Consider the following 26729-nt stretch of genomic DNA (forward strand, 5'->3'; position numbering starts at 1 on the left):
TAGGAAAAGGAGAGGAACTGAGTCATCATCAGTAAGTGTTTACTGAAACTGCCACACTCGAGCACAATAAAGATAAAATATGATTGAAGACTAGTGGGGAATATTAATCCGAAGATTGAATAATACCACTTAAAAGAGTAAGTAAAGGAGTGGAAGAAAAAAACCAAATTCTACGAGGCATATTTTTTAAATGAGTATTGTGATACACAAAAAAAACCCAGTAAACCTTTTGTAAAAATTTTATTTTTATATGAAAGCCCACACTGTTATCTACTTTTCAACACAATTTCCAAATATATTACATTACTTATCATATCTAAAGACAACCTTTTGTATACTATCTTCATAGAAGAGTGCAACCCGAATTAACGGAGACAGCAACATGATCATTTTGACACTATTGTCGTCGTTGCGGAGCTGACCTTTAAGATGCTTTTTCAGATGAAAAAACAAATGATAAGTCACTGTGTGATAAATTGAGACTGTTTGGGGATTATCAAATTGTTCCTAGCAAAATGGTGTGATAAGATCTTGAGCTTTTTTTGCCACATGTGGACGAACATTGCCATACAGCAAAACATGTTTCTTCATAAAAATATAGAGAACACTTCTTGAAACTTGAATAAAGTCTTCTGATAATGAAAAAATTGTTAAATGACTGCTCCACTTTCAAATTATTATTAACTTTCTGCTCCAAATCATTGGTCATCATTGAGTGTCATATATACTGCTTTTCTCATCATGAACATTCTTTTGGCCACCTTTTAAAGCTCACACCCATTCCATCACTCATAATGATAGTGACACACATTTCACAATTCTAACAGTGAATTCAAGAGCTTTCACACCTTTAGCACCATTAAAACAAATAAATATTTCCAATTGGTTATTGCGTATGATACAAAGATAATGAATATGCAGTTTGAAATAGGTGGATTGCCCAAGTCGATAAAGTATGAACAGAATTCAAGGAAAAGAGAGCGGATCTGTCATTATTCATGTTCTTTTGCCCAAGAGGGGGTGGAGAAATGAGACTCTTAATTCTTGACAAAACTTCTGAGATACATTATAAACAGTTCAGGGTTGGATAAAATAAAGCATACAAGATTCAAAACCTAGGAATCAACATTTTAAGATTTGGGATTCAAACATTCTGAATTTGACTACAATAATTATGAACTACAGTAAAATATAGTTTCTTTGTGGCCTGATTTGATGTGCAAAACTTCATTTTTACGAGTCATATACATTATGGAACTTTCCAGAGATATTGTACAGTAAAACTACATGTATTAGGGTAACTGTTAAACACTAACATGCAGTGCAAACTACTCAATGGATGCAGCAAGTGCCTGGAACATGTAGACTTACATAGAGGCAACACAGGAGCAAAACACAACATAGTAAACCAACATTAAACATTGTAGAGTAGTTAACCACAATAATATAATATAATCTGAACTAGCATTACCAAAACATGCAGAACCTATTACTCATGTTTTGATAGAGCATGTATTTTGTTGAATATTTTTAGATCCTACCGAAACAATAAATAAACAAATAAAATTTGAGCTTAAAATTACATTTAAAGCAAAACAGATCTTTTATGTTTGCAGGAATTGTGTTATTTTCTTATGACTTTTAGAGAACTGGCTGAAGAAGGCTATTGATGTAGATTTTCAAAATTTTTATGATGGCTTAAACTCTAATTTAAAACAAAGTCTTATAGAATGTCATTCATGTCTCTTCAATTCTTTAAAAACTAAAATATTACTTAACGGATAAATTATACTCTCAGATAACACTTTTGTATTCAAATGTCATGATGGAAAATTGTTTGCAAATTAGTTCATATATTTAGTTGTTTAGAGTTTAGCTAACATTTAGGAACAATAAATTTAATTGAATAACCATTATTACTTCAATAAAAATGTTTAAAGCAAAAATTGAGTTTAAGGGCACTTTTTCACTTGACGACATGATACCAATATCCTGTTAATGATGGTGGTAATCATAATATTAATGATCATGGTAAAAATATTTTTAGTAGTTAAAACTGAAACCTAAATGATTGGAAATTACTACATTCAACAGACCTTTATAATTCTGTCCCTTAACCCTGTATTCACTTTTGTCATGTACAAACTGTTTGTTACACTGTTATATACTACTGACAGAAATATGGCATCACATTTTCACAACATAAAAAACAACATATTTGTAAAAAATTATTGTATTTTATTGAAAAATTACTTATATAGTGCATAAGATAAATTATACACTGACCACTACCAGCTTCATAATGGATTTTGACTATTGTATTTCAAAGAATGAAAAGTATTTGTATAATATATTGCCATTTATAGAAATAAATAAACATTTTCATTACTGTTTAAGGTATAATAAGTAATATATTCAAAGAAATATAGAGAGTACACAAGCAATTTTAAAATTGAACATTAGCAGTCAAAGAGTTGATAAGGTTTCTTTAAAATATATTAGAAAAATGTTTCTCCCTGATTAGTAAATCGTTTATATAAATGTTAAACTATACATAGGATGCAAAACTTTGCAATCATCAAATATGTACGACATAAAAAATTAACTATGTAGCTGGAGTGCCCCAGTTATCATTTTGGTTGAGCCATCACAAAATGATGTCGTAGAGTGAAAAAGCACCATACTTTGTTGCTGAAACCGACTTCCCCTGATTAACAGTGGCTATAGGGCTCACTGTACCTGGACTGTCGACTTCCTTGGCCAGTTTGAGCGCATCACTGTTGGCCAGATCGCTGTTTGCCGGCGTGACAGCCAGAACCAGGCAGTTGTTTTGCTTAATGAACTGCATGATCATGGCCCGTATCTGGTGCTCTATGTCGGCCGGCTGGTCGCCTATGGGAACCTTCGTCATGCCAGGGAGGTCTACTAGGGTCAGGTTCAACACTGTAACATATACTCCACTAAGTGGCTACCGTACTTCCGTAAGGTAACTTCAGAGAGCTGCATTTCTTTCAGGTGCAGACCGACTTTCACCGGAATAAAATTGTTGCTGGATAAAATGCAATTTTATGAGATTTTAAGTCACTTTAATATTGAAGTTTTTTTTTAAGATTATTAGATTTTGATTCTATCTGATTATTGCAACTATAATCAAATGGATTTATAAAATTTTTTACCTTTGACCATGAATCTGAGATGTTGAAGTGGTGTCTTGTGCATTTTTGTATTGACTGTGACTTTCAACCTACACTTAAACGATAGTCCAATGAAATATCATACGATAATTATTATGATGGATAGCAAATTTTTACAACTCAAAGAATTAAAGAATCCACATCAAACGTTGAGGAAATCAGTATTCACAAAATTCGCAATATCACCTGAAATTCAATGCTCTCAGAAGTGAACTTTCAGAATGGAAACATAACAAACTGAAATAAAACGAGGCAGTGGATAAATAAACAAAACAAAATAAACAGATGACGAAGCGGCGATGTGGTGCTACAGGGGTGTCAGACAGTTACCGTCAGGGTCGACCTGCTTCGAGATCTGCAGTGCATCGGAGGTAGCGAGGTCAGTGTTGGCCGGAGTGACAGCCAGGATCAGGCACGTCTCCTTGGTGATGAACTGGAATAACATGTCCTTGATCTGTTGCTCTATGTCCACCGGCTGGTCACCCACAGGTACCTTGGTCAGCCCCGGCAGGTCGATCAGTGTGATGTTCAGCACTACACCACACACCGTCAACATTACCCTGGTCATTACACCAACCGCAACACTGGCCCGCACAGTAACAGATGATACTGACTTGTACTTTGTTATGTTGGGGTCATTTTCTACGACATATCATCCAGAAATAATATTGGAAGACAACAGAATACACTGTCTGTATTAGTAAAACACCCTTTATTGAGCAATTATTTATCTACAGAACAAGAATAAATTCGATCATAACCAATAAATTATATGCAAGTAAAAAAATTAATAATATTTCCAATAGAAAATATTGCTTTTTGAATAAGTAGTAGCTGATTAAAGACAAGTTTGCAAGACTTAAATGGCTAGTTTACCTAGCTGCTATACAACCTACGTTGCTTTGGCTACACCACCAAAAATAAAAACTGCTTTCGATTACGGTACTAACACCATGAGCAAATACAGAATTATCGACTGTTTTACAGTTTTAACAATTTCTGAACTCACAACGTTAAATTTCAGTGCTCCAATATTACTTCAGAATGATACCAACATAAAACCTGACCTTCACCACCTTCCTATTAGTTCCTAGAATAGCACTGTGTTGGACTTAGTTTTTGTGGTACACACCTCCCACAAAGTGAGTCTGTGGTGTTGACTTAAGATGGTTATGCTGATCTAGATTTTTGTCAAAATGGATTTGCAAAATTTAAAACTCTTTTGTGTTGTTTGGATGCAGTCCTTTTGAGTTTCACTTATGGAACCACATATGGGGTAAAGTGAAATAAGAGAGTCACTTAAAAAAAAAAAACCTTAACCACTGAAACAGTTAGGCGAATGGTGAAGTTTGATCACTTCTATCCTTATATTGTTCAATAAAATTTGCTAAAATCAAGCTCCTAGTCATTCCATATAACTAAACTCCTGAATTAATCTTCAAACACAAGTGAGTGAATTCCTTTGACCTTTCCCTTGACAATAGAAGTTGATATCCAGAAAAGGTTTGTCATCATTCAAAGTTTTATTTTACTTTAAACCAGAAAACCAGTAATACAATTGAGTTTTCTTAAAGCATAATCCATGTAAGCTCTTTTTAATATCACAAAAGTGTCAGCAGCATTTTTCCAAGCAGGAACCAAAATTTCACAGAATCTTGAACATTTAAAAACAATGTGACAAAAAACTGTGACAACGTGAATAAGTTTTCCCAGAAAGATTAATTTGACCAGATACAAACTTCAGAAACAAAGCCAGTAGCTGCACTGAACTGAACAAATAATATGCTACTCACATGGTGAAAGATATGAGTAAATACCAACCGTGTCCAGAAAACACTATTCCAGGAACTATGAGAGGTACTTCCTCATGATCTACAAAATTAACAAAAGTGCCTTCGAAATTCACTTATATGTTAGAATTCAGGCGCTCATATGTTACCATTGGGAGAGTACACCCTCAAGTTGATGGGGATGTTGGAGATGCCCTTGTTGCTACCAGTGACTCGATCCGTCTCCGCCTCGATCTCCTTCCGCACCTCTTCAAAGTCGACGAATTTCTTGCCCTTACAGTGCAGGAACTCGGCATACTCTGGAGCAAGCATGTTCTTATCACAGAGTGTGCGAAAGGCATACTATTTTATTGTAAGGTTCTTTCTACTGCTAAAGTAAGTTGAAAATTCTTTGTTAACGTATGTCAAAATTAAACGGGAGTTAATAAAAAAAGTAGAACGCCTAATTAAACAACATGTAACTAGTTAAATTGGTGCCGTCTTAAAAATGTGTAGTGAATCAAACTACGACTCATATAAGATAAATTTAAGTACCGAAGAAACTGTACACGGATTACAATGACCTATATTTCATTCTTTACTAGAATTATGGTACCTTGTTATAGTGTTCATGAAGTTGCATTATACAGATAAGCTTATGTGTTTTATATACAGGGTGTATATTATGTCTGGAAACACCAAAATATATCCTTTAATAATTTAAATATAAATTTGAAACCTCTTACAATCGTGATAGAGATTGGGCATCTACTTTTTGGAACAATGTTTTGTTATGTCACACCAACGGGGGACGTCCTGCCGAGGGTATCGTGAATATTCTTAATGGAAGCCTATACCTTGTGATACATAATTTTAAAGGTAATAGCTTACTGAATTGAATGCCACAAACCGCATCTCAAGGGAATTATTCTATCAGAAAATAGAGCAATTTTAGTATTGAAAATTTACTGATGTTCAACAATGTAATTTTAACATGGTTCTTGCCACAAAATGTGTTACACTAATTTTTTAGCATTTTTTTTAAATGTTCAATTAAATAAAACAAAAATTTCATTTTAAGCTGGTTCTATTAGCACAAATTTGCCAGTTTTTATTACAGTACAATTATGGAAATACTTATGTTATTGATTTCTTATTACAAATAAAAAATTAATGTATGCTGTTTAGAAAAGTCTTACAACAAACGTTTTTTACCTGCATTTGGTGTCAAAGCAATTGTTCGAACTGTGTTCCTTCTACGGTTTGACAATGAGCCAATCTTGTGTAAAATGATTCGACCACAGTTGCCTAACATTTCTTCAGTTATCAAAGCAATCTCCTCTATAATCCTGTTTCTTAGGTCTTCCAAATTATGAGGCTTTCTTCTATAAACATTGGATTTTAAATGACCCCATAGGAAATAATCGATTGGTGACAAATCCGGAGATCTTGGAGGCCATTCGATTTCTCCTCTTCGGCCAATCCATTTTATGAGGAAACCTTAAATCCAAATACTCTCTTACCTGTCTCCCATAATGGGGTGGAGCACCACCATCCTGCCTGAAACCATAACATTATCAAAGTATTCTCCTGATGCAATTTGAATAGCTGGGATTATTTCATTTTGGAGGATATTGTAGTAAAGTTCGGCATTTAAATTTCCATTGATGAAAAAGGGTCCAAAAATTTTGTTACCTAAAATTCCACACCATACGTTCAGTTTTTGTGGTTGCTGTGAATGGGAACTCAGTAATCCAATGTGGGTTTTCACTAGCCCAGTAACGGCAATTGTGCCTGTTAACATTGCCATTTAGGAAAAAAGTTGCCTCATCAGAAAATAGTATGTTGGTCAGAAAATCTCTATTGTCATCACATTTGCGCATCACAAGTTTCACAAAACTCAACTCTTCTGTCGTAATCATCCTCACTTAACTGTTGGACTAAATGAACTTTAAATGGTTTGTATTTATTAATTTTTCAAAATCTTACTCACAGACATAGGGTGCATATCATGTTGCTGTGCAGCTTTTTCTGAGGGATGTATGTGGGTCTTCAATAAATGTTTGCAAAACATCTAGTGCATGTTCTTCATCTGTTGCAGATTGTATCCTACCCGACTTTGGCCGATTACGTACACTCCCTGTCATTTCAAAACGCTCAATAGGTTTTTGATATTGTTGAAACACTTATGGGATTCCTTTCTGGGAAAGTGTCATTAAACAAATTACAAACTTCCCGATAAGATCTTTTGACGATCGCCATATCCTCGCATCATCAACAGAGTAATTCGTTCTCTTTCAAAACAATTCCATTAAAATGCCAAATAAAAACTGAACTACTGTAATTAGATAACTTGTTGACAGCAATGCTTCAGAGACACTGATTAACTCGACAGGAATGATATGACCTTTGTCCATTTGTAATTCCCAAGCTTAGATCTGTCTAGTGAAAGCTCCATGCTCAACAAACTGAAACCTGTAGACCAGATGATTAATAAACACAATAATTTTTCTCATAGGCTAGTGACCTTTGTCTCTTTAAACCTTCCTGCTGAGTGGAAAACACCAAGTACAGATTCATAAGTAATCAGAGAAAGTGACTCATAAGTTTTATTCATTGTAATAAAAACTGGTAAATTTGTACTAATGAAACCCAGCTTAAAAATAAATTGTTTATTTTATTTTAATTGAACTTTTAAAAAATGCTAAAAAAATTAATGTAACACATTTTGTGGCAAGAACCATGTTAAAATTACATTGTTGAACATCAGTAAATTTTCAATACTAAAAATGCTCTATTTTCTGATAGAATAATTCCTTTGAGATGCGGTTTGTGGCATTCAATTCAGTTAGCTATTACCTTTAAAATTATGTATCACAAGGTATAGGCTTCCATTAAGAATATTCACGATACCCTCGGCAGGACGTCCCCCGTTGGTGGTGACATAACAAAACATTGTTCCAAAAAGTAGATGCCCCAATCTTTATCAAGATTGTAAGAGGTTTCAAATTTATATTTAAATTATTAAAAGGATATATTTGGGTGTTTCCAGACATAATATACACCCTGTATATATAAATATACTTTCAAACAAAGCCTGATTTTGTTGGAAAATTTGTCTATTTACATTATAATTGTTTTAAAAGCTTAAGTATAACTGAATCATTAGTAATTACTGTGAGCAAGTATTATTTTGTATCTTACCTGTGGTACTGTTTATCAACTGAAGAATCAGGGGTCTTCTGGTTACAATACCAGAACCTCGGGGTAGGAAGTCTCTGAAAATATTTTTTATAAAGTGTTAATTTTGGTTGTAAAATATTCTATTCTATTTATAAACAAGTAATATACACAAATCAATAACTATATTACAAATACACATTTTTATTAAAATAATCCTATCATACAGTGAAAGTTAACAGATTTTCCTGAAGGCCTTTCATAAAACAGCCTATTGTATCAAAACACACAGTTAAACAGTGGATTTCAAATTTGAACTTCGAAACATTTATCCACTTCACATTTTTAAAATAACTGATAAGTTTGGAACATGTTTTGGTTACCTGAAAGTGTAACCACTGTAGCCTTCGTATTTCGTGATTTGATGCTGATACAACTTAAACTGATATTAATGTGACTGATATTGTTTTCAAGTGTTTCAAGTTAAAAAAAAGAAGGGACCTGTGGAAAATTTATCAATTGCAATTTTGAACCCTTTTTCTAACCTTTCCTATCTTTCCATATCAATACAAAATACAAAAATAATAAAAAAAATATACAAAAAAATTGTTCCTTTAAGATATTTATAGATTTTATGAAAAAGTAGGTTGTCATCTTGTACAATTGCAAATTGGTTATTTCCTCCTACACTAAAAAAAGTTTTAAGGTTTATTTATTAGTATTGTTTAGAAGTAACAAAAATCAAGTGTTGACCAATTTGGCAGTGCAAGTTTGCTTAACAAATTTCAAAACATTTATTAACATATTAATATAAACCTTACAACTCAATAGTGCTTTGTTTGGTTTTCATTATGGCTGTTGCAACAAATTCATTGCAGTAAATTATGTCAAACAACCTAAAATTAGAACTAAAGCTTAAACATGAGACTTTAAACTTTCTATTGGATGATATTCTTCAATTAAATAGAGAATTTTAATAGCAAATATCTAGACAACAAATTGTTTAAATTCAATATTTGATATTTTTAATTACAGAGAATTTATTATCGAATTTTCCATTCTCCTACTACATCTCCCCCCCCCCTTTTATGTCACGCTTTTATATGAAACCTTTGTTATCAGTATCACTATGATATTAATGGGCGTTTTAAATTCTTTAATGCAGTCTCCACCGTTTAAGCTCTACTCTTGTTTGCTATATTATTTATGTCTGCCCACAATTCTTTTAGAAATGCATCAGAAAAAGACACCAAAATTAATGTTACTATGTATATATTTAAACATATATATTAATAGTTTTATCACTACACATTCTAATCCACTTTTAAAGCTAAAAGTGTTAAATACGTTTCCTGCTCAACACATACATCCCAGTTTAGATTGTATTCGATAGTTAAACCTGAAATTTCTTTTTTGGATATTTTCTCAATTTTAAAACCTTCAAAAAGCTTATTTTAGAAGAACATATTTTTGTTGATTAATGTTGGAATAGTCTCTTTAATGTGATAGATTGAAGACAAAATTAAAGAGGAATTGTTTTGAGATGCGTGATGAACCACCAACATCTCAATGCCGTAGTGTAATGTTTGTATCATTCCATATCTCATGTAAAAATGGAGACCAATTGTCTCAGTGATGGAACAATATTGTATCATTGACAGCAATCAGCAGAAGTGAGTGAACTGTCACCTCTGACTCACACCTCGCAGACAAAATTGGTCTTACTTTAGGTCCATGTAGGAGAGAAAATTTTTGTTTGCATTACTCTACATCAAATCCAGTTTCAGGATTAAATTAAACACATGTTTTGACCTTACTACTTCATAATTATTTTACCTTAAAACAAACTAGAAAATATTTCACTTAATCCCATCTTCAAAATATGGGCAACTTAAATATTGTTATATGGTAGATTTAACTTGTAAGCATTACTATATTAAAGGGATATTATTTGTAAAGCTAAAAGGAGGATTATCATTCTGCTACAGTTATACTATTAATAGATAAGATAAGGCTTATCATAGTAAGCTGTGCCTGCACTGTTTTTGTTAAGTGATTTTGTGTAACTGACCATACAAATACTGTACTGAGAATTCTATTAAAAATCAAGCTAAGACTCAAACATAAAAACTGCATCCATTAAACACAAACTAACAAAAATGTCAAATAAAACATTTAATGAACTTTTGTATACTAATTTATTACCAATTCTTATATCTTAATAATGAGTCCAAATATAAAAAAACAGATATTCCAAATTATATTTTTTGTCTTCCTTGTTATCTACTTTTTAAACTATCATACAAAAATTATTCAGCTTAAAATCAAATTGTGAAAATACATGTAAACAATGATAAAGCAATCACAACCAATACCTGGGCAAAACTAAGAGCACTGAACAAAAATAATTTATATTTACCCCCTAGCGTGCAATTAGCTTTAAACAAAACCATTTTTATTTGCTGAAAGTTCTATTTGAATTAAGATTTCTAAAGTTATTATAGGAAATAAAAACATTAAAACTGATATTTTTATACTTATTTTTTACAAATAAATAAATAAAAGGAAAACAAAACAAGAAATCTTCAAATTCACTATAAAACAAACTAGGATTAGGAAAGAAGTCCTAGACATAACCCTATCCACAGGACTCAAAAACATAAACATTGTAAGGTGGCACGTCTCTAAGGAGGCCTCACTATCGGACCACTGCCCTATTAGGTTCAACATAGAGGAGATAGGGGAAAAATACGTGACCCACAGGGTTCCTAAATCTACCAACTGGAAAGGATACAGAGTGTCCCTAGTAGAAGAGTTGGAAGAAATAGGAACCTTCCAGAAGAATTAATTTGAATTAGAAAGGTCTGTACAAATAGTAGAGCAAGCTATAATAAAGGTCTATGACAAAAAACTCCCCTCCCAGGCAAAACAGGTTGAAGAAGGACGTGCCGTGGTGGACTGGGAGGTTGGAGACATTAAGAAATAAAACTAGGAAACTATTAAAATGGGCAAAAAGGACAGACGATTGGTTCCCCTATCTACATGCCCAAAATAAATATAAAAAAGAACTTAGAACGAATAAAAGAAGAACCTGGAGAAATTTTTGTAAAAACATTAACAGTCTTCCTGAGGCAACCAGGCTTAAAAAAACTCTCCAAACGGAGCACACTAAACCTATGTGGACCCTAGTAAAGGACAATGGTGACCTAACAGTGAACAGGAAGGAGACCTTAGAACTACTTCTGGAGACACACTTCCCAGGGGGTCACCTGATTCGAAATGAGAATACTTATTCTCTAATCAGGGGGGGATCCAGCCGGGAGGTTGCCAAAGCCAGACAGCGGTCTAACAGACTATTTACACATGAAAGAATTAAATGGGCTATAAGATCGTTTAAGCCAATTAAATCTCCTGAGGCGGATGGAGTTTTAAATGCCCCCTCTTCCAGCCCCTTCTTCAAGACGGGCTGAACATACTTTTAAATACTCTTAGCATTCTGTTTAGAAGCAGCTTCGCCTTAGGATACATACCAAAGAACTGGAGGTCAGCACTAGTGGCGTTTGTACTGAACAACGACAGGGACCCGACAAAACCCAGCTCGTACAGACCCATAAGCCTAACCGGTACTTTGGGATTATACCGACCACACCCAGACATGAATCGTTATTTCACATTTTCGTTTCTACTGATTACTAGATTAGCGTAGAACAATATTTCGTCAATATAAAACAGGAATTGTCTTATCGCAAACCCCTCCCCATCCTCAGACAGAGGTCAAAGTCGAGCGTCTAGTAGATAACGTGATTGCAGAGTCTCGCCGCCCGTTCAGCTGGTGCATCGCTTTGTTGTACTTCCGTGTTTTACCTCTACATTTCTCCAAACACAAAAATTCAACAAAAACAAACATTTACCAAACTAAACTCTTTATTAAAAAAACACTAAAAACTTGTTTTTATTCTTGATCACATTCCGCCACCCAAAATGCGAGTGCCTCCGGCCATCAGCGCGGGCTTTGGCAGCACCTTCGGTGCTGCCCCGCGCTGATGTCGACGAAAGAAAAACATCCCTCGAGATAGTACCTATCAGTAAAATATCAAATTCTAGAGGGGCTAATCAGAAATATAAATTGAATTGTAATGGAAAGGCAATTATGTACCGTGCAAATCACGTGATGCCGCGCGGTCTGCCGTAATCAGGATTCTCGAGAAAGATAAGATAACAGCGACAACAATAACGATCACAATACCTGGAAATGCTTGTAAGTTTGTAATTTTGTAATTGAAGAGTTGTTTTTTCGTTCTATCATGTTTGTTTCTATAAATTTCTATTTTTGTGTTCTTCATACTAGTGTGGTCGGTATAATCCCAAAGTACCGCCTAACCTCCTTTATGGTGAAAATTATGGAAAAAATAATAAACAGACACATAAGGGACATAATATTACCAAATCACCCACTTAGTCCCACACAACACGCCTACATAGAAGCCTACAACCACCACTGCTCTCCACAGGTGGAGAACACCTTCGCAAAAAAGGAAGCCCTTGTCAGCGTCTTTATGGACATTGAAGGAGCTTTCGACCGAGTAGCATATCAATCCATGGAGACTGCGATGGAACGTTTTGGAGTTTCCCCAGATGTAGTCAAATGGATATTAGCCCTCCTAAAAAGCAGGTGAAAGTAATGTACGGAGACGAATCTGCCGCAATCACGGCCCAGAGAGGCTGCCCCCAGGGGGGAGTCTTGTCTCCTCTCCTGTGGGCCATGGTAGTGGATGATCTCCTAAGCAAAGCAGAGAAGAGGGGAACTAGGCTACTATGTTATGCGGACGACCTAGTGCTTATGATCAAAGGAAAAAACAAAGGCATGCTGGAACACCTAATACAAACAGAACTTAACTTCATAAGCAACTGGTGTCATGGGGAAGGTCTACGGATCAACCCATCTAAAAAAAAATATGATTACCTGGTACTTTGGGATTATACCGACCACACCAGTATGAAGAACACAAAAATATAAATTTATAGAAATAGACATGATAGAACGAAAAAACAACTCATTAATTGCAAAATTACAAACTTACAAGCATTTCCAGGTATTGTGATCAGTATTTTTGTCGCTGTTATCTTATCTTTCTCGAGAATCCCGATTACGGCAGGCCGCGCGGCATCACATGATTTGCACTGTACATAATTGCCTTTCCATTACAATTCAATTTATATTTCTGATCAGCCCCTCTAGAATTTGATATTTTACTGATAGGTACTATCTCGAGGGATGTTTTTCTTTCCTTGACCTTTGGTGCTGCCCCGCGCTGATGGCCGGAGGCACTCGCATTTTGGGTGGCGGAATGTGATCAAGAATAAAAACAAGTGTTGAGTGTTTTTTCAATAATGAGTTTAGTTTTAGTTTGGTAATGTTTGTTTTTGTTGAATTTTTGTGTTTGGAGAAATGTAGAGGTAAAACACGGAAGTACAACAAAGCGACGAACCAGCTGAACGGGCGGCGAGACTCTGCAATCACGTTATCTACTAGACCGCTCGACTTTGACCTCTGTCTGAGGATGGGGAGGGGTTTGCGATAAGACAATTCCTGTTTTATATTGACGAAATATTGTTCTACGCTAATCTAGTAATCAGTAGAAGCAAAATGTCAAATAACGATTCATGTCTGGGTGTGGTCGGTATAATCCCAAAGTACCGATTACCTTTACCAGGAAAAGAAAATTCCAGCTAACACAACCTGTTCTGGAGGGAATCAGCACCAACCAAACAATGGAAGTGAAGTGCCTGGGTTTAATCCTGGATGAAAAGCTCACTTGCAATCTCCTCAGCCCCAAGGACATTAGAGAACAGGAGCCCTTAAATCTTGCAAAAGCCTTGGTCTTTGAGGGCACAAAATTAAGTAAGGGAGGCGCAAAGGTCCTTTTAGGACTAAGCGCGGGGACAAACTGTCCTTTTCCCTCAGGAAGGAGAGAAGAAAAAAAAAATCACACTACCTGGGCAAAACTAAGAGCACTGAATAAAAATAATTTATATTTACCCCCTAGCGTGCAATTAGCTTTAAACAAAACCATTTTTATTTGCTGAAAGTTCTATTTGAATTAAGATTTCTAAAGTTATTATAGGAAATAAAAACATTAAAACTGATATTTTTGTACTTATTTTTTACAAATAAATAAATATAAGGAAAACAAAACAAGAAATCTTCAAATTTACTAAAAAACAAAACCTCCAATTATATTAAAAAAAACACAAAATTAAAATCACATCTAAAGTCATCTTAACAATGTTCAGATGTAACATAGCCTATCACACGCAATCTGACATAGGAACGGACTTGCGCACAGATCTCAAAAACTGAACTGTCATCCTTCTAGTGGAAAAAGCTGTCAAACGTTGTCAGTGTATAGCAGAAAATAACTTAACTTTATTGAGTCAAACTGTGTTTGAGCAGCATAGTACTTACGATTATTTTAGCCAATTTGAAAGGTTTTTTCTGCAGGTAGCCTACTGATGCCATAAAAATTACGGTAAATCTTAAGATCAGCGACTACCGCTCCAATCGCCGTAAGTTTTTGCATACTAACACAGGTTAACGTAATTTCACAAAAAAAAATAGTCCCGATTATCGCTAACATGTAAAAACAGTTTTTTGGCAGTACAATGTTGGCAATACAAAACACATTAATAACAAGATTTTCGACTATCAAACTAAAAACAATGGCCGATCATGGTCGTTTTGACGAGTTGACAGTAGTCACGTGACAAAAAGGAAAGTTTCCGATTGGCCGGGCGGATCACGTGACCTATATAGGACGGCTTTCGATTGACCGCCAGACGTAAACAAACAACCCCACATGGACAAGGAATAATTAGTGAAGTTATTGACATGGCGTGCGATGGTTCTTGTCACACGCTAAAAAGACCCTAGCTTGCCTATTCAAAACTCAGATCACGCGATGCTTGCCCGCTGCGCAGCGCCTTTGCTCTTTTAGAAAAAAATTAACTCGAGCTTGCAAAGTCCAAGCAGCCCAGATCACGCCATGACTGCTTACACACACAAAACTGACAGAACTAACGCACGTTTCATTACAGGCAAAAGATAAGCGGTGCGCGTTTATCACTGATAAGATAAGACGAGTTTATACTAGAAGTAGTACCTGGACTACTGCCCTTCGAACTAATAACACAAAAAAAAACAAATAAATGCACTGTCAGTCAGGTTTTTTTTGAATTTTATTTTTTTCACATTTTTTGGGGGGGGAGTAAACGGCTACGGCGACAATCGGGACTATTTTTTTTTTTGTGAAATTACGTTAACCTGTGTTAGTATGGAAAAAATTACGGCAATTGGAGCGGTAGTCGCTGATCTTAAGATTTACCAAAATTACATTTATTACTTAAAAAGTCATAGTGTGTTTGATTCCGACTACATAGTACACAATTTTCAATATACCAAATTTAGAATGTTCAAAAAAGTTTTTACAAGTGCGTTTAAAAATTCATATAACGTGTTTGTTCTGACTTTTCTTGTAACGAAACGCTATTTGATTCCACAGTCTTTAATTCTAGTAATCTCCTCAATACAAACTGGACGCTCCAGATATAAAGTAGCAATGCAATTGTTTATAATTATATTGTAACCATTTAAAATATTGATCAATGTTTAAAAATAGATTTTGAGGCAATAACTGAATTTTCATCGCTATTGTACTACTAGTGTCATTAGCCTACTCACTAGGCTACATAAAAGAAATAAAACCAACTGGCAATGAATTCACTAGCCTACTCGGTTCGTAAATGAAATAAAAACCGCTAGCAATGATTAATTATGAATATCTATATCAAATGCTGTATTCGAAGCTAGAGATTAATATGCGGCCACCAATACAATCAGATGATGATTATCGATTTTAAATATTGATACTATCGAATACATTTAATCTCTAGATATTAAAAATTAATCATTGCCAGCTTTCTTTATTTAGACTAGTGACGTCATTACCAGCTATTTTTTAAATGCTATCAAACATGTCTACCCTGTGAAGTAACAGTACTATGTGGCTCAAGAGTGCTTTAAATATAATTTAGTTATCTTATACAATTTAATAAAACAAATTAATTTCTTTTACATATAGTTTCTCTGTATTAACATTGTTACAGCCTAAAACATAATTCAATTCGACATCATCGTTCAAAATTTATTATTCAAAGAAAAACGTGTTTGGAAATAAATTCAAAATAAAAATCATGTGTTTTGTTACTGTCTAATGACGACAAGAACATTGACGTACATGTCTTCTTTGTTCTCAACCAGTCATGTTAATCCTTGAAAATATATAAGGTAAGTAAATGTTATTGTTTTGATGTAATTATATATTTTAATTTGTAAATTATATAAATTTCTAAGATTGAAAACTAGCCAAACCATTATTGTTCTTTGAAATATCTTATTATAATATTTGGTCAGAAATTTTGCTTCCAGTTCTTTAGATGGTCATGAATGTCGATGATTCCATATAATTCGATAATCATCATCCGATTGTGTCAGTAATCACTTATTATACTGCAGCCGTAATTTATAATATCAATATTTATAATCATAATTTAATTGTGTTGGTGGCTCCTTATTATACTGCAACCTACATTTGAATGAACACAAGTGTCAGAAAATTAACATAACCTAAAATAAGTATTTCACAAAATGTCAAATAAAGCAAAAGAAGTAATACTCTATCCCTATCTACTATGTGTATTACATGATACAGATTTGATAAGCAACCTATTGATTTGCAATTTATTTTAACAAAACAACTTTTTTTCATTTAGAAAACGACAGATATTTGGATTGACTTGTAGGATGGAGACTGACAGTAGGCAGTAGGATCTAGTCTACTTGAGCTTTACAGAAAAATTGTATTGCAAGTTATCTATAAATTTAAATTAGGTTACAAGGATTTAGAACTTCTATGATACAAAGGCAGATTTTCAATTTGTTTTATGTGGAAATTGAATTTTCAGTTTTATTGCATGTCTTTAACATGAGAGTTTAGGCCTGGGTTAGGCCCAAGCCCTTATTCCAGTTGATTAGCTAGCCTATTGCTAATATACCCAGAGTTCTTGACTGTGAAATTAAATTACAGTTGTAAAGCCATTTTTAAATTTATATAACTCGATGAAACTCCATATAAAAAGAAAACTAATGACTGGGTATGTAACAGACAAAAATGGGCTATCAAAATTCACTGATAAAGAGCTTAAGTCAAAAGCTGATTCATAAATCAATAACTCAAACTCGTTTTGGACCTACTCAATACAGTACAGAAATTCTTCAAAAGATAACACTTTTGAGTTTGTTGTCTAATTCAATTATTAATGCGATCATTTTAATTGACAAATTATGCAAAATGAAAAGAAAGGCCTAGCCTAGGCCTACCTGCCAACGAAATTTTCCAACACGGAACTCTTGCCAGCACTTTGCCCACCCACTACAGCAATTTGAGGAAGATCCAGTTGCATATGCACCCCAAGCTGAGTAAATGCATCTTGAAGTTTGTTGACGATGGGGATGAGTTGTTCCATCCCCACGTTACCCGCCATCGTACCAAATTTAACTGCACAACTTGACCCCAACAACAGAAGATTTTCACTCCGGGGTGGAAAACTAATATGGCCGTCTGCCCACAATGCAATGCGCTCTCGCTGATCGAACTTCCGAGCAGTCGTGAAGAGGATCAATGAAACAGTCAGCTGCTTCACTCATTCGTCATTCAACAGTTCGGCGATTTTCTGTCCTCAGGCAAAATCTGGTTGCGTATAATGAAAGAAGAAATCGTTTTATCGTCTAAATTCAAGAATGACAATATTGTCTTTACAATAATTTTCATTTAATAGATTTAAGTAATTTGCAATGTTTTAATTAAATATTTGCTACTTTGTATTTATACACAAATAGGTACTTAAACTAATAAATTGTCGAAAAATAATTTTGCTTTACTTAATAGATAAGATATACTACATTATTTTATACATTATTTCTTCACTTTACTTAATCTTATTGATAAACATTTTTTAACATTATTTCCTTGCAGATCACATTAAATACTTTTAATTTTAAATAATTATGTTGTAAAATGTTATTTGTATATGCAAGTTTAATTATTTAGAACTTCTCTACAAAATTTATTTGGACTTATTGAGTTTTATCATGCTATTTTGTTACTTAATACTCTTCTCCTTATTAAATAAAAACTAATCTTCGGATTTCTGTAACGAATAAGAAAGGGTTTTGTTGTGATATAAAATGTTTATTTAAAATAGTTTGCCTCACACAGTGGTATTGGAGAAAACTCCGGAAATGCGTTTTTAGTGTTATCGATTGAAATTAAATTAGCTATTTCCATGTTATGTAACTTATTTTTGTTGAAATGTTGCGTATTTCCTATACTTTAGAGCATTACCTACATTGTGCAGAATTGCTTGAAAATTAGGTTTACATTTTATTGCAGGTTTCAAACCGTAGGTAAAATCAGTTTTAAATAATGGTGCTTGTTTATTGTTTGTTGTTGAAGAAATTTTACGGTTAATGGCTACTTCTAGTGGAATTGTGTACTAATATAAAATTGCAATAACACTACCTAAATGAATGCGTCAGTAAAATACAATAGGTACTTCTAGATTAATAATCGAACAATCTCTGATGTGATGACTTTTTAATAATCAAACGCCATAAGATGAAAAGTGTTTAAAAAACATTATAAATTTGAATTGCAAAGAATATTCCACCATGCAAAAATGGTAATTTGCCAGAAGTGCAATATAATAATAGTGTTATAATAATATTTAAAATATCATAGAGAAACAGTTTACTTATTAGTACAGTCTAGTAAAGTGTGGGTAGGTTGTATTAATTAACCGCTTGCCCCTGAACCACAGGAAATGTGGCAATTACTTTTCATCGTAAAACTAATTAATCGTTCTTCTTCAAAGGAATAGAACCAGTAGCTCTACAATCAAGAAAAAGTACACAGTATTGGATCTTAGTGTTTTCATAAATTCCAAGCTCCTCTAGCACGTAAAAAGAGTTGCTTCGTTTCAAAATCAAGGAGGCACTTGGGTCTTGTTATATACAAGCATAAATTTTTTTGGGTTGTGCCAAAGAAATTGTCTTCGTCGAAGTTTCCTAAACTGGGCGAATTGGATTTTTATAGCCATTACTATATATTACAACAATACAACCCAAAGTTTCGAGGATTGGAAGCCACGCTCTTCTTCAGGGGTTAAAAACTCTTAATGCATAAGGTTCCAATGTATCACTCTTACCCTACTTACAATGTAGGGGTGTACGATACGGAATTAGACATACGAGTACCTATAGACGTATAAACAACAGACGCTATGACTGTGTAACATCTTCTCTAAACCAATTAGGTAAGTAGGTTTTATTCGTTACAATTGTTGCATATTGATTCTTAGACCTATTTTTAATTTTTGATTATTCAAGAGGGTACTACAGGTTGGATATCGTTGGCAGACAGAATTCGGATTTGTGAAATACCAGGATGACTAGAAGCTTCACTAATATATTATTACTGAGCAATTATCATCAAATACAACCTATGAATTTTGCATAAGGAATAAATAAAAACAAATTTAAAACGTAAAAAAGGAACATACTATTTAAACCTTTAATTAATATGAAATGTATGTTTCAATCCGTTCAATACTCACATCTTGAAAAACTTTTTGATATATTTATTGTAGTCAACCACCTCAAAATAGCCGTTTCTTGTATCATCATCGTAATTAATCGAATGTTTCACTTGTTTTGCTTCATAACAAACAACTATGGGGGAAATCGTTTGCCCCTCTCCAAACTCTTGAAAAATTTATAACCTTCTTTCACGAAGTATACTTTTTACTAATGAATGTTTAATCAAATTTTATATTTCACATATTTTTCGTTTTGAAAACTTGAATTAAAACTAAAAAGTTAGACCTAATTGATAGGCATGTTTTAGTAACGGTTTCTACCCAAATTATAAGACCTGTATTGTTGCTTGTATTTGTTAAGTTTACAAATTTCCTTTCGTTCAACCAAACCCATTGAACGTTTCTCGAAATGTTGGTCCACATTAACTAAACGCCTTATATTTTAAATATACCGTATTAAAAGAAGTAAATACACTCTTTCACTCTGACAGTAAAATTGAAGGGGGTAGAATCCCCAAATTAAAATTCTAGATCCATCACTGGTAGGACAACAAATGTAATGTACTTCTGAATCGAGGTATATTAACTTGTCTTAAACGAGGTGAAGGCTTAATACAGACCAAGTTTAAACAGACTATTGTGTAAACTTTAACTTCATAAAAATTCTCTACGAAAGTCTGTCAAGTGTAATATTACAACTTATGAAAAATGGGTTGGTCGTCTCAATTTTAAATTGGACAGCCCCAAATTATTTGTAACAAAGAAGTGTCTATATTTCTAAACTTTCGATTATATAAACACACACATAAAAACGCCAGAGTAAAGAATTATTATTGGTGCACAGCATGACTTCAATAATGCCTGCTACATTTACTTTAAATTTAATATTCAATGTAATTCACACAACAACGAAAGGACATTCACCTTGACTTACAATGCCTTACGGCTCTCATACGACAATGCTATTGTGATATCACATATTATCTCTTCTGATAAGGATGACCTCATTAAACAAACTTTGATTCATCAGAGAGTGACTCATTCACTGTATGTAATTTTTGCCGGTAATCACTATTCACTGAAATATTGATAATAACCTAAAGAGAGGAGCCCCCAGACAATAAGGGTCATACCTCTCTCTCCTTCACGAAAGAAGCACAATCATTTTCATACCAGACTTTGCTGCCAGTTTGGTACGTCAGCTACGAACCTGAAAAGGCTGTACTGGTTCATAGCTGACCTCCTCTTACCCATCCTGACTGTCCTGTCACTACGTAAGCAAGCGTAAAGATCCTATTAAGACTAATTGCAATGAGAGGTTTCTCAGCTTCTTGTCAAAAAGAATTGAAAAAATGTAATGTTATGTCAAATTTAAAATATATTTACATTTAAGGGTAAAGATTAAAGGAACATAATTTTTTTTTTTTCATTTTATGCTTAAACTATAAATATTTATAAAATATTTAAAGTTTTCCGAAATATCAACATTGTGATATTTTACAATAAAATTACAATTACTAGCAACAATGTGTATGAATTTGAAAATAGGAGTAACATTTTTGAATCTGATCTTGACAGGATAATGAATCAATGAACTACCCGATCAAGTATAAAAGTTAAGCTGGCAATTTAACAACAAACGTTTTAATATAAGTCTAAAATTACGTACTAAAACAGGACATTTGTACTTATCTTGTATTTGCAAATTTGGTTTTAATTGGATATCAAGTTTCTGAGTTATGAATTTTTAAATTTGAATTTCGTTGGAAACCACCAAAACCATTACCTTTTTGTCCTTTTTTATTCTTACTGACTGACATAACTGGAAGTTATTATATGGAAATAATTTGTTTTATATGTCTAAATGCAAATAAACAATCTAAATTAAAATTGGCTCCCGTAATAATCGTAGTTCTGCTAGTTATTTTGTGATGAACGTTTAAATACGGATATCTGTACTTTTAGACGCGATAGCAAAGTGATTCGTGCGGAGACTAACTGAATTATGCGTTAACAGCAGTTGTAACGCAGCGACTCCACCTTCTGTATAATTTTGCCACCCGGGTCAAACAACCCTTCCCCTTTCCCCTCTAGCTGCGGCTCTGGTTGAAAGAATACCTTCTTAAGATGCTGATACCAGTGGAATATGAGCACATGATTAACTGATTCGAGTGTGATAATTGTTACAATATGTTATTCGTATTATAGTTGCAGCGCAATGCCTGAACCGTAACATTTTCTCCTCCCTGCGTTGTGTTGCGGATGTCGCAAGATTTTGCGGTTGTTGAACGATTATCACACTTCTGATTTGTATTTCTACTTTCGTTATCCTCCAGCCAGCCTTCTTCCAGTGTGCCTATTAATATTAGGACAGTTATGTGCCTAAGTTCTGATTAATGTGAAAATTAGTTTGGTGTTGTACTATGGACATTTCAATTTTCGAATTTGTACGAATCATTTTCAGATTACTTACAAAAATAGTATTGATAAAGAGATGAAAATCGTTTTATAACCGTATAATTTGAAATTTCGTCAATTTGTAAATTGTTTACTGATATAATTATACTCTTTATTCTATTTACTTCAAATTTTGAGTAGATGTTTCTTGAACTAATAGGCTGTATATCTTGAGAACAAACTGACATGCTTAAATTTTGCATGCAGTTTAATTTATATAAAAGCAACATCGAGTACGACGATGATGCATGCCACTCCATGTGATTTGGCTGAGCGTTAGCGAATATTTTTACATTGGCCTTACGTGTAACCATATAGGAAAACGATAAAATAACTAAATTTGTAAACAAACTGCGTACCATCAGGTGATTTTTAACATGTGACATAGTACACGTCAGGCTTGATAAAAATTTGCATGCAACCTTGGCGAAGCCTGTTTAGTGATATGGTGTACCTTGTACCTTGCAGAACTTATATATTTGCATTATCAGTGTGTTTTAAGATTCTCCCTACCACCACCACCCGTTTAATGGAAAGATTCAAATGAGTTGTTTTAGCTTTGGATATTAAATTACTATATTAGTAGGCCTAACAATGATTAATTAACAGTTGCGTTCAATAAGAACAATTCTGAGAGGACTTTAGCACACAATTATCGAGGCAAAATGAAAATGTTAATACAAACAAAAGTTTTGAAGTGTTGTTACGTATTTTTGTAAACATAACTCGTTTGTCTAATAAATGTGAACAAACTTGATTATGTATTATTATAGTGTCTTTTATAAGGGGGATTATAAAAAAGAGTTCTTTATTTTATAACGAAATGAGTCTTTTGATTTCCTGTCTACGAGTAAAAAAATTCAACGCCGGCGCTCCAGTCTGTACCAATGCTAGGTTTACTTAGTTATATCACAAATGCAAAAATAGATTTAGACCGACCTTTATAAATTTCTTGCTACAGTGTTTTCCTGCCACAAATTAAAGACATTTTAGTATACCATTTTCATACGATCTCAATTAACCATAATTTTCAGCAATCACTTTTAAAACAGTTTAATACATTTTTACATAATATTATTATTCTTTGGTACTAATGACATTCCCAATTTATTCCTCTAAAGTATTATATGAAATTAAAAAATATAATCTGATATTCTGAGAGTGAAATTGTCAGATGTTTAGTTGTTTTAGTTTATCGTCACATGGCGGTAGTAACATGGCCTTGAATAGAATTCACTGTACCGGCGCGGTTACTTTTCCTTATTTAAGGAGTGATCAATTTATTCATCCAAGTCTATTAACTTTACCTAATTCAAATATCACAGAATCTTCAACACTATGTTAAATATTGGTAAAAGCTACATGCCTAAATAGTTTATAGATATTAATTTGAACATGGTTATAAATGCCGTGGTTCTTTTCAAATAAACAAAATCAATATCGAAACATAACCTCAAATGGCGCGGTTGTTGTACCGTAAAATTCCAGTGTAAAGGTATGACAGCAATAAGTCTGACGTCATTATAATTGGTGCATTCAAGGCCATCTACTTGTTTCCTCGAAGTGTGTAAGCGATATTCTCAACGATTGCACAATAGATAGCACAATGAAGATGATCCCACAACATTCTCAAGGTTTACCATCTTTTGTTATTTAAGTGGATGTGAAAAGCTAACAAGTGGACTGATAGCTAATTCTGGAGAATGCTAAGGTTTTGGTCAATTTGACTTGTTTTTGAACCGTCGTGTCTTTCCGATTTCTATGTACAATTAAAAACCCTTAATATTACTTCATAAACAAGAGGACTTTGTCTAAACTATCTAGTTTGTTTCAAAATGTTATTGTTATACCATTCATAATGTCATCATTTATTTGCATTGAAAAAAAAATGTAAATGGTAAATTTTTGAACAGCAAATTTTATTCAAGGTCTAGAAAGAGACGGAGGGCATAGAATTGTTATGTAAATAGGTTGTAGTGAAGTTATGAACTATACAAATATATTAAATAGACTGTGTTTTATAGCTTACATTTATAAGCAATCAAAATTCCATACTTTTGACTCAAAATAAATTAAATTTAAATTATTATTTCCTTTTTTAAATATATATATATATATAATTTCAATAAACGTAGAATCACAAAAAAATACTTGCTCCGCAGGGACTTCAACGTGTGTCTCTCACTTTCCAGGTGAGTGCACTATCACTACATCAATAGAATATTTTACAGTAAAAATCCGATATTTCTATGTGCTTTAGAAGTCTGAAATTATTTAGATTAACGTTTGATATAAAATAGTTCTTTTTGTTTATGCAAAAACTGAGAAGAATTGTTTTATTGAGTAGTGAAAGAGTTTGGAGCTTTAGTACGTCTCAAAGAAGAAAGATCGTTAATGCAGACACAAAAGGAGAAGAAGAGGAAAAGTGGGTGTCTGAAGGACGCATTAGTATCTGTTATTTGTTCAAGGCAACACTTTTCTTAGAAAATTGCATCGTCTTTTAAAAATCTCCAGGGAGTGTTTCGATGGGTTTGAAGTAGAGACAAATCTGTGGGATAGATTTACAGAATTATTCCTCATTTTCAACTACACTTACAACAAATTAAATTATTATTAATAGGAATTTCAGTGTGAATGGTAATGTAGAAAAGACGTTGCAGTATAGTAATTAACTTAAACACCTATTACATAACCACTTCTTTTATATTAGAAACGGTCCAAAATAAAAAACTAGGTACTCTCGCGGTTGAATCTTAATAAACGATTCCCTAAGGAAACTACACTACTACGTTTTCTTACAATAAGGCCGCCATTATTTCAATACCAAATGTAGGTCAGACCGCTGTGGCTGTGGAAAGCGCAACCTTGGTTAGCAGGAGTTGAATGTAGAGGACCCCCCTCACCCAAGGCTATTACGAGAGTGAATGGGTGTTGGGTGGTAGGGGTGGTTTGGTGGTGGGGTGGGGGAGGATGGGAGGATATCTCCGATTGTCAGCCCAGAAGCTATGTATCTTTCCTTTCCTGCAATTAAAGCCCTGCCAATACAAAACAATGCTCCCTGTGTCCATGGAAAACGGGTCTTCGTAACTTCGCTGCCCTCATTCACTTACATTCCGCCCTGTAAAGCTTTAAAATGTATTCATAAAAATAAAGTAGATTAAAACCGTTATTATTTTAACTACACTGTGGGACAAAAAAGTGGGACAAACTTATTTTGACTGTATTTCTAGAACCCTTATATAAGCCATTGGTAAAAGTGAATATTTTTACTCTTATCGTTATATTATATATGCACCTACATCATGCAAACCATTAGGGATGAATTAGCTGATATAACCTGCTTTTATCAGAAAACATATAACGGAGTTGTCATACTTGTTGTCATCACCCTTTCTTAAAAAAGCCTTGAACTCTTATGCAGGCTATTGCAAACATTTTTGTCCAGTTCTAATGTTTTTACTGGTCAGTTCCCACAGTGTATATTCGAGGAACACTGTACGTTGATATTGTATTGTCTTGCATAGATACATTACTACCTGAATTGGAAGAGTACGCTGAGTCATTCACTCCTTTTTTGAGTTTAAACAACAAAGTACTAATAAATGAATTTTAGAACCGCTGTAAATACTGCAGACATAAATTGTTTGAATTTAGCATATTTTTTAAACACTCAAAAATTGCATTTGCAGATAAACGCCCAGGGATGTCAGTGGTTGTTCTCTTTACTTGGTTAAAATCAACTATTAAATATTTGGGAACGTGAAGTAAATTACATTAATATTTGAAAATTTCAAAACTAATTTCTACTAATCTTTGGGCATTTTGTCTCAGTAAGTATATTGCCTCATTATTGTTTTTCTTAGAAAATAAAAGAGAGTTCTGCCAAAAAATGACTTGCGTGCACCAGCGATCGTAAAGACTGCCCGCAAGCATTCGCGGTACACGTCAACAAAATAACCTCTAACGATATTAAGAATACAGGATTGATAAGCCAATGCGTCCTTCTGAAATCCTATTTTACCAAGACAACGCACCATCTCACACCTTTGCGGTTGCCATGGCGAAAATCCACAAATTAAGGTCGGGACACACATATCCGCACCGCGCCCGACACGTGAGTCGGCCGATTGTTGGCCGTCATACGTTGAAAGAATTGCAGCGCAGTATTCAACCTGCAAGTCCACACATGTCCGCACCGACACCAGACCGTCGTGGCCGCACTTTTTTTTTTTTTTTTTTTTTTTTTTGTTAAGCAGAGGGAACCTTCAAAAGGTACCGGCGTCCCGGTTATGTGGGATTCTTACCGCACTAAACCACTCTGCTGCCACGTCCTTCGTGGCCGTACAGCACCTGAACTCTAGGTTCACTGGCTGTAGAATGAAGCGCTGAAACTTAAAATTTTTTTATAGAGTCGCCT

General features: G+C 33.9%; 1 protein-coding gene across 17 annotated transcripts in view; it reads right to left on the reverse strand.

Moving 5' to 3' along the window:
• Positions 1 to 17841, reverse strand: part of LOC124360027 (dynamin) — a 102497-nt gene extending 84656 nt beyond the window's left edge. For 11 of the 17 annotated variants that reach the window (XM_046813265.1, XM_046813264.1, XM_046813263.1 and 8 more), the window contains exons 1-4: positions 17580 to 17840; positions 8168 to 8241; positions 5134 to 5283; positions 2740 to 2943 (exon numbers count right to left, since the gene is read on the reverse strand). In XM_046813265.1, coding sequence (XP_046669221.1) covers positions 2740 to 2943; positions 5134 to 5283; positions 8168 to 8241; positions 17580 to 17743 — 592 coding nt within the window. In that variant the 5' untranslated portion in view covers positions 17744 to 17840. Of the gene's footprint in view, positions 1 to 2739; positions 2944 to 3524; positions 3729 to 5133; positions 5284 to 8167; positions 8242 to 17579 lie in introns of all 17 variants that reach the window. The other 6 variants (XM_046813268.1, XM_046813267.1, XM_046813259.1 and 3 more) reach the window with 3 other exon arrangements.
• Positions 17842 to 26729: the final 8888 nt, after the last annotated feature.

Source organism: Homalodisca vitripennis, chromosome 4 (genome assembly GCF_021130785.1).
Source record: "Homalodisca vitripennis isolate AUS2020 chromosome 4, UT_GWSS_2.1, whole genome shotgun sequence".
NCBI classification, from domain to species: domain Eukaryota; kingdom Metazoa; phylum Arthropoda; class Insecta; order Hemiptera; family Cicadellidae; genus Homalodisca; species Homalodisca vitripennis.